Source organism: Ischnura elegans, chromosome 7 (genome assembly GCF_921293095.1).
Source record: "Ischnura elegans chromosome 7, ioIscEleg1.1, whole genome shotgun sequence".
In the NCBI taxonomy this organism is placed as follows: domain Eukaryota; kingdom Metazoa; phylum Arthropoda; class Insecta; order Odonata; family Coenagrionidae; genus Ischnura; species Ischnura elegans.
Window position 1 is genome coordinate 54,730,813 of NC_060252.1, and position 9,616 is coordinate 54,740,428.

The window sequence follows — 9,616 nt, forward strand, 5'->3', positions numbered from 1 at the left end:
ATTAAAAGTACTATCAACATCGTATCCACCGTAAATTTTTATGATGTTGATATGGTATCAAAGATAGCTCTTGTCATCGTGTTTTTTTTTCATTTATGGCCGTTAGTGGTGCGTTTCTTTGAGTAATTTGCTCCAGAAAAAAAATTATCTAGTCTTTCGAAAATGAAAAAGCAGTAAGGGCGGTAAGGCCACCACCCCCTCCTACCTTTCCTATTTAAGCGTAGCGCACTTGATATTTTTGTACCTGATGATGCTGAAAAGCGAAACCGGTAGTATTAATAAATGTAAAATTGTGGAAATTGCTCCTGCTTTTTCATTTTCGTTATGTCACGTTTCCACTCCATCTCGCCTGAAAACTCAGACTATATCTTGTCTTTCTTTGAAATGTATAAAGAAAAAGCGAGCATCCTAAAATGTGCTGGAAATTGGCACAGTTATGTAGTCTTATGAGTTTAAGTGTTCAATATTCTTCTCACTAAGCGCCATCGAAAAAAATGCTTGGAGAAACTCTAAGTGGTTCAGAGCTGTGATTGAATTATGAGTCTTTATTGAGTTTATTTTACATCCGTTTCAAAAATAGAACTACTTTTTCATCCTAAGTGAGCACTTGTCTTCGGTCTAAATCCTCGTCAGGACAGTTTGGAGGCCAAGTGTTCTCAAAAAACATAAAATTTCTTTTGTTCAGTTGTCAAATTTGACATCAATTTTCTCTTATTACGCTTTTTGTCCACGGATTTTTCACCACCTTGACGGCTCCTGAATAGTCCATGGCCTGTCTCTTAAATAGATTTGAGCTCTGCAGTCATTTGTTACGCTACTGAATAGCAGTTGATGAGGCTTTCCATTTCCCCTTCATCTCAGGTGCTTATTCACTTTGCTCATTATGAAACATTCCTAAAGGCATAGGCCTATCAAGCAAAATCCATATCATCGCTGGGTATAAGGACACACAAACAAGAAATTTATAAAGCACCGGAAATATTTCCCGTTAGAAGTAGTATAAGCTGTATAGATAGGGTGGAAAGTGACAATAGAATTGAAATTCTCGCATTGGAACGGTCTACATATAAGGTAGCAATCAAGTATTTCTCTGTGTAGTATATGCATATATTTTTTTATGATATAACATGTTGTGAAAGCTGTCCCGCGAATAGTCCACTCGAGTCAAACAGGCTGTAAAAAATTCAGTGATAACGAATATAACTTTAATATATGATCTTCATTTTGACAAAAGTAAAGGATACTTTTCGCTTAATATATCATATACCAATGAATTACTTTATTGTGTTAGTAACTAATGTATTTTCAACTGGTTTATGTGATATTTATGTATAGTGTATTGATTTGACAATTGAGATAAGCAATAAGAAACTAATTTTTAACGCCTGTGTTTTTATGGCATTTCGAGGCCTCTATTACAATAAAAACAACCTAAATTATTTATAAAATTAAAAATATTTTGCTTCCACGGTGTTTACTTCACAAGGTTTATTTATTTCGCAAACTTAATTCACAAAGTAATCATTGGATTTTCAGTGGTCTTTAGTCTTTATTTATGGTGTAACATTCTCCAGGATTCGGTCAAAACGTTAAATAGTGATATCACCACCCTTATTTTCTCTATCTATCCAGTTTTTGTTGCTGCTTTTACAGTTAGCTAACTTGTATTGCATGCATTTTGTTACATGTGCCTCAGTGTTGTGTGTTCCACTCGCTCTCATCTATGACTGTACAGTCACTGCAATCGAAATTAGTTAAAATAAGTATTAAACATATTAATCGTTGCTTAAAAAATAGTTTGTGTCTTGCCTTCGTAAATATTGTAGACAAATTAATGAATTTTATTGCATATATTGTAATAATTTCCAACGCCGCGACGTCAGCTTGTGAAATGTCTTAGTTTGAAATGAAAATTATTTAATAATTTCACACCCGTAACTATACTCGGCCCGTTTTTTCGATTATTGACTGAATTATGTTGATCCTGTTGTGGGCTAGATGATGTACCCCAGCGATAAAATCGGTCAACTAAAGTTTAGAATGTGAAATCTACAAAGTTATTTTTCCTATTTCAACGCTACTCTTTTCTTGGTTATTAGCTGCTCAAGAAATTCCCTGGTGATAGGCAGACGACGGCATGGGCTGGTGTTCTCAACCATAGTATGAACATTGTGACGGTAATTTTTTTATCTTTCCTTGAATTGCATTCGTGAAAATATGGTTTTCCTTCACCCGACTTGCGTTTCACGCAGGTATATATCAAAAACATATTAGATGCTCCTGCAAAAGAATAAATGCTGTAGATTGAGGAAATGCAATGTATCATTAAGATGCTGAGTTCAAAGGAAAAAATTCCACGCTAGAGAATTATATGGACCATTGCGGTTTTCAGTCGGTACGTTTTTTACGATAGACTTCTCGGTGTAGAATGGGATTGGAAATGCATTATTTCCCTTTATATCATTGCTTTCTCGTATTTTTAATGCAACGATGAATGCGACTCAAAATCAGTTCCACCGTGAACGTGAGGAAAAATATTTTTAATACTAAAGCTACCCCTCGCTGGCTTTCCTCCCAACCACTATATATAACCCTATACCCATCACTCCAATAGTCGGGGGGTACTATTGGAGTGAATCCCTCCACTTCACCTCGCATGATTCTAAGATATATATCCTCCCTTTCTACATTTCCCTTTTTATACGAGGCGTGTTTTAAAAGTAAGTACCGTTTTCACATAAAAAAAACATCAAGTAAATTTTTTCCAAAAATAATTTATTCACTTGAAAGGCCATACTTTACTCTACTTTTCTACATAATTCCCAATACTATTGAGGCATTTATCGTATCTTGGGACCAGCTTTTGTATGCCATCGTCAAAGAAGCTTGCCGCCTGATTAGACAACCACCGCTTCACGGTCGTTTTCACTTCGTCATTTTTGGCACCCAGCGTGAACACAATTTCCGATAATTTAAACGTTCGGACACAATTTCGTAAAGAACATATCTTGAGACAGCAGGAAACTTTTCAGCTAAGGACGAAATGGTGAATCGTCTGTTCTCTTTCACTTTACAGTCCACTTTTTGAATCAGTTCATCGGTAATGACTGAAGGTCTCCCACTTCGTTCCTCGTCATGAATGTTTGTGCGGCCATCTTTAAAGGCCCTAACCCATTTCCACACCATTCCATCACTCATAATGTTTTCATAATACACTTCACTGATTTGATGATGAATGTGAAGCAGTGATTGTCTAATCAGGCGGCAAGCTTCTTTGACGATGGCATACAAAAGCTGGTCCCAAGATACGATAAATGCCTCAATAGTAATGGGAATTATGTAGAAAAGTAGAGTAAAGTATGGCCTTTCAAGTGAATAAATTATTTTTGGAAAAAATTTACTTGTTGTTTTTTTAATGTCAAAACGGTACTTACTTTAAAAACACGCCTCGTATTTTCTAGTTTACCCACCCTCTTCATTGTCCTCACATTCCACGTCCCTACATTCATCGATGCCTTCTTCTTCTCCATTCTTTTGGTCTTCTTATTCTCCTCCTGTGATGCTGCTGCTGATGTTGAAAAAGACGATGATGATATGTCTTCGCAAGGATTTCACATGATACATACCCCGAGTAGTTTGCCGACCTCACTGCCGCTTTCGACACTCGCCCTTAAGGGCTGGGTCCCGCGATTCCATCCGAGGCTCGTTCAATCAAACTCCATGTTTTCAGGGAAGAGATAGTTGGTAGGGTTTCCAACTTCCATTCCAACAGTGTTTTTCACGTGACACCATCATGTGGACTACCTTTCGTCTGGCTCCTACCCTTCGACCTATCTGGCATGGGTGGCTCTACCGGGAATAATTTAGAATTAATCCCGCCAGTGCAGCTCTTAGGGTCATAGGAACGCGCACGCATTCCCACCGCGACAAGGTTGTAGCCCAAGGGAAAGGCATTTTTCATGTATGCATGTGAAGTTTACATGAACTAATTCATAGTTTTTTATATTTGGTAAAACATGAACCTCGTTGTTAGTTTGAATGTTAGTTGTAACCTCGAAGTTATAAAATATCGGAATTTTTTAGGGGGCAGTTCACATTTTAAAATCATGTGTGGATTAAATGCGTAATAGATATCTACATCTACAAATTACCCTGCGAGCCACCTCTAGGGTGTTTGGCAGGGGGTGATCAATCACCCACATGCAGCATGCATTTGGACTCCCACATGCACACCACGCCGTCCAAGAAACGTCCCGTATAATAACAAACTATACTACTATATGCAGTTAGAAATAGAATATAGAATAGAAATTCAGAAACATGCATTAAGTTTTACATAGGTTAGTTGGCTACACTACAAGTCATGCAATCTATTTACGCGTTCTATTGCTGCCGTTATAATCTCTTATTGATCGTGGAAAAAATGACATTCTGAATCTGTCTGTTCTGCAATCTATCTCTCTTATTTTATTTATATGATCTGATCTTCCGTAGTACGTTGGCGTCCGCAAGATATGGTTGACTTCGTCAGAAAAGACACTGCTCTTGAATTTATCTAAAAGGTTTAGTCTATTTTTCAATCTACGGTCCGACATTTATTCCCATCCGAGTTTATCTAAGAGGTCAGTTACACTAACAAGACTATCGTAACGACCTTTCACATACCTGGCAGCTCTTCTTTGCACGCGTTCCAGTAACTCAAATTTTAAAAATTAAGCACTGGTATTGTTTTTCTTAGGATCATTAACGATTTCTCCCGACAGTATTTTCAATTTCCCACTTGTTTCCAGTTAAAGGTAAAGGTTATTTAATGCATGGCGTTTTTTCATATTTCTATATTTTAGGTAAAATTGTGCTTTCCAAAAGTTGCGCATCCATAAGAAAAATATATGTGGTATGATATGGTAACGAACGTAGTGCAGTTTCCTATAATTTAATGAAATGCGTGTAGCATGTTTCTTCTTATTGTGAAAGTTATTCAGTGGCAGCCTTAGGAGTGAGTATTTACAGCTTCTGTTTTTTTTAATGCATGCAGTGCTCGTATTTTTTTCATGGTAATGTTGTTTGTTTGAGTTCAGCGGTGGTGAATGTGGTTAGCACTATAAAAAAGACCTTTGTAATTCAAAAAATGTTCTCGTACAAGTATTGAAGTCATCGCGCATTTTTCCTTAACCGCGACAATTTCGTCTCTGGATTTGCGACCGCAATTTGGCTACAAAATTAGTTGGCAGCGTCCCTTTTTTCCTTTGGTGTAATATTCCGGGTTTTTTCAACCATGGCAAATGTAATAAATAATAATGTGCGGTCATCTATCGAATTCAATCTTCTCAATGTCTTTATTGAGAAAAATGAATGCTCGCAATGTAACGTTGGAAGTATTGAATACACTGCAGTTTAGAAAGCTATGCGTCACAAGATTTATTAAGATTGTTGACTCTACTGGTTTCCTTTACAAATCAATGCTTAAATTATTAAAATCAGTATTTGTTACCGTAAATGTTTATTTATATCACCATTGAAGTGCTAATATATTTTACAATTACATTTGTATATAAATTAAAGGTTAAAATATTAAAATATGTATATAAATCAAAAAATAAGTTTATGGTGTGGATCTTTGTGTGTATAACATTAAGAGCCAAGATAGATGGTCACAAGATAGCCCTTTTCCTACGAGGCAATTTTTTCTTTAACGATCAAAAATACGTTTTCCACACCTCTGTTTCGGTAGATCTTTTTTATTGTATTCATATGCAGTAATAAGAAAAAAAGAAATTACCTGAGAAAAGTTTACTACCTGAAACCGATCGCATAAAATTAATGGCTTCTGTGCACTTCAATATTTTTAGCATTCAATGGTTATTGACTTATAGAAAATCGAATTTAATATATGCTGATTTCATCATTAAGAAAGGGTAGTTTGAATAAGAGCATTATTCAGATTGTGAAATAAATTGATATTAGGCGTTTGCCTACGTTATTTTTCCAGCAGATTAATGACTTCTCTTCAATAAAGGCATGTTTGCAGCAAAAAAAATACTTAGTTGATAAATCTGAAAAATAGTTGAACTTGACTAATCTTATTACTCTCGATTGTTAAGGACGTTAAATAATTAAGATTGGGCGCACATATTTTATTATAATTCTCTAAAACTATTACGTCAATGAAACAGTTGCTCTTTTGGGCAAAAGATTCAGAAAGATACAGATGCCTGGAAAGAAATGAGACGTGACTGAGTGGTGCTCCAGAAGGGGTTTGAATTTTCTAGGGTGGCTCAGAAGGGGAAGGGAGAAAAAACAATAAAGAGGGAAGGGACTGGAAGAGACGAAGGGGCAGAAGCAATAGACACAACAAATCGACGGTCGGTGTACGTACTACGCATATCCTACGACTGTAAGAACGATTCTCAGATAGCTGTAATGACGATATGTAGAAAGCTAAAAAAAAAACTGTCCATTTCAAATGGCAGCGTTAAATTTATGTTGACAAGCCGAAGATGTAACAGAAACAATTAATCTTTGAGCTTAATTAAACGAGATATTTGACCGAGTATCAACAATACGATTACGCAATCTCACAAATTTGAGACAATTCTAATTTTCGTTAAACTATAATTATTTAATGTTCTTAACCCTTTCCAGTCCAAATAATGAATATGCAGCAAAAAAATTTATTTACTGCACTAAAATGACTTTGAAAGTGTTATATATGTGCAGAGAATCTTTAGTGCGTTCAAATATATATTAATACAAAATTTCAGACCTGATTCCAAATGGAATCAGTGGCCTTTTTGAAAGCAATGATTTCCGTTCTAACTGAAGTTTCATTTAAATAGTATACAGGTTTAAAACAACATAAAATTTGTAAATAATGTACAAATTACATTGTTAAATTATCAATTTATTTAATAAAACAAATTTTTGAACTTCATGTAGATTACATATTACCTTTTACATGAAATACAGGGGACAAATATATAATTTTACATGAAAAGTTTTGAAACAGTTTTTTTCGTTGGAGAAGCACAATGGTAAGTTGCATTTCTCGCACTTCACTCGCGTATAACTTTTTATGCACAATTTACATCTATTTTTAGTATTTACATGCAAAGGCCAATGATCAATCCCATCGAATCGAACATCGGCCACCGGCCGTGGTGTAAAAGTTCTTTTCGCCACTCCTTTTCCCTCCACACTCGGTGATGAAGATGGTCTTCCTCTCTTATTAGAGATATTGGGACCAAAGTAGAGTAATGCATGAGCTACAGATAATTTGAACTCAATCAAGGGCATATATTTTTCTTTCAATTGCTACAATGTCTGCGGTATAACAGCCAAGCATTTACAACACTGAGGTCGATGAAGTGAAAAATCACCCTGAGGTAATAACGCTTCCCTTTGAGGTTTGTTCTGTAAAGTTCCAGAAGCATATCTTGTTTATCGACTCCTCCCATATGCTTATTGTACGCACGAACAATATTTGGCTGTGGCACGTCTATGTACCTTTTTTCTGCTACAGACCAGCGTCGAACATTTTCCACAGGATGAGCCCCAACAAAGTTGGAAATTAAATACACTGGTTTATTGTCCAGCCATTTCAAAACAAACGTATTTTCACTTTTCTCAAGTCTATAATCAAAGCTACCCCTCCCTTGTTTTTTCAACTCCTTGTCACTTTTCAAAGTGCATTGCCCTAGCCTATTTCTACGGATAGTTCCTGCAGCTAAAATACCATCTTTCCTTAGTTGCGAGAATAGTTTAGGCGAGGAAAACCAGGTATCACAATATAATTTGAAATTTTTGTGCTTAGGGATATTTTCTGCTAGCCGAATGACAATATCACCACTGATTCCAAGACCAGATTCTTTTACATTAGTTTGCTTGCCCAGATAAATTTCAAAATCATACACAAATCCGCTAACCCCTGCACGAGCAAAAACCTTCACTCCCCACTTGTGTGGTTTGCTTTTCATATACTGCTTCAATGCTGTATGAGCTTTCAAAGGAATCATAAATTCATCCACTGAATTATGCTCTTCCGGTTCCACTTTCAGGAAGTTTTTCCTTAGAGCATTTAAAAATGGCCGGATTTTGAACAGTTTATCGTAAGCAGGATCATCACGGGACAACATATTGTCATTATTATTAAAATGTAGATTACCTCGCAAAGTTTTGAATCTATTGCGAGACATGACATCTGCAATTTGACCATATCGCGACTTTTCACTCCAGAACATGGAGTAACTTGGCATTGTGACAATGCTCATAATCATATGAATTCCTAGGAGCTGATGTATTTCTTTGTCATTAGTGTTTACATTTTGGCATTTTTCCTGCACTGAATAGAGATTAGTTTGCTCTACAATATTACTTATCATATCATTATCAACAAAAAGCTTGAAATATGAAAATGGGGTGCTAATTTCATCAGGAGGTGGTGAAAATTGAGAGTCACATGAGGAATCAACATAACCTAGGTCTTCATAAGTCCATAATGACCTATTTACTTTTCTCTGCGATTGGTTCATTAGATGCGGATAACGTTGTGCCAAAGGCATGTCATCATCATCACTATCATCACTACACTTATTTACTTCAAAAGCAAGTCCGACATCAGGGATGTTCGGAAAACCCTGTACCTCGGTATTCATAACGTCAGGTCCGACTGCTTCTCTATTCAAAAGCCAATCCGGGTTTTCCTCTGAGATGTCTTCATCATCTGAGATGTCAATATCAGAGATGTCACCTTCTAAAATGTACACTATTTCCTTAGTCGTCAATGATGTCGCCATCGTCTGAAATGGAAATGATTCGGTGAAAATAAAATCTATTTTCCAAAATCCCTGTGGCTTTACTAAACATAAATACACTGAAAAAACAATTAGACAATTCCGTTCATGAGATATTCAATTAACACGTTCCGTCAATTCTAATTCGTATTTAAAATACCAACTATTTCGTTGGATCTCAACTAATGAGCTTACTTTCAGTAAAATGATGCTTTGCAAACTCGGTCAAACTTAACACATACATCTGGGCCACTGATTCCAAATGGAATCATGTTATATTTTATAAAATTACAAAGACATTTCCTCTCGCAGAAGCTTAAAATCTCTTATAATCAATGTCAAACAATGTCGAAAGAGCTCTTAATTTTTATGGTCAAAATACTGCACTTACCTCCGTTTTTCATTCATGTAAAACTCCGCCGATGAACTCCGAAGAATACTCACAAGCACATGTGCAGCAATCTTCATCAATAGCTGAAGATCGTATTTATTCTTGAACGGCGAGTCATAAAACCTGGTGGTGGCACTATGTACTACGGCCGCTAACGCTAAATAGAGTCCGCGGGGGATTTGAATTGATGCTCGAAGCAGGAAAGCGACGTGATTCCATTTGGGCACGACAAAGCGCAACACGCAGCTGCACCCGAAAGCCATTATCAACGATGCCCCTCGCTGCGAAAACCTACGTTCAAAGCAATCCAGGGTATTAAATAAAATGTCGAAAAGCCTGGATACACAATAAAAACCGTTTTCATGGTATATTCTAAGTGCACCTAAAAAATGTTTGTGTTGCCATAGCTCAGTAACTAAGGAGATGCGACCCCAGG

The 9,616-nt window shown here is 36.3% G+C and overlaps 1 protein-coding gene across 1 annotated transcript; it reads right to left on the reverse strand.

Annotated features, from left to right (window-relative positions):
* Nucleotides 1-7,023: 7,023 nt before the first annotated feature.
* Nucleotides 7,024-9,392, reverse strand: LOC124162148 (piggyBac transposable element-derived protein 3-like). Its single transcript, XM_046538571.1, has 2 exons — nucleotides 9,181-9,392; nucleotides 7,024-8,795 (listed from the first exon to the last, which is right to left on the reverse strand). Exon 2 carries the CDS (start codon nucleotides 8,790-8,792, stop codon nucleotides 7,305-7,307), a length of 1,488 nt encoding a protein of 495 aa, XP_046394527.1. The 5' UTR covers nucleotides 8,793-8,795; nucleotides 9,181-9,392; the 3' UTR covers nucleotides 7,024-7,304.
* Between the last annotated feature and the right edge of the window lie 224 nt (nucleotides 9,393-9,616).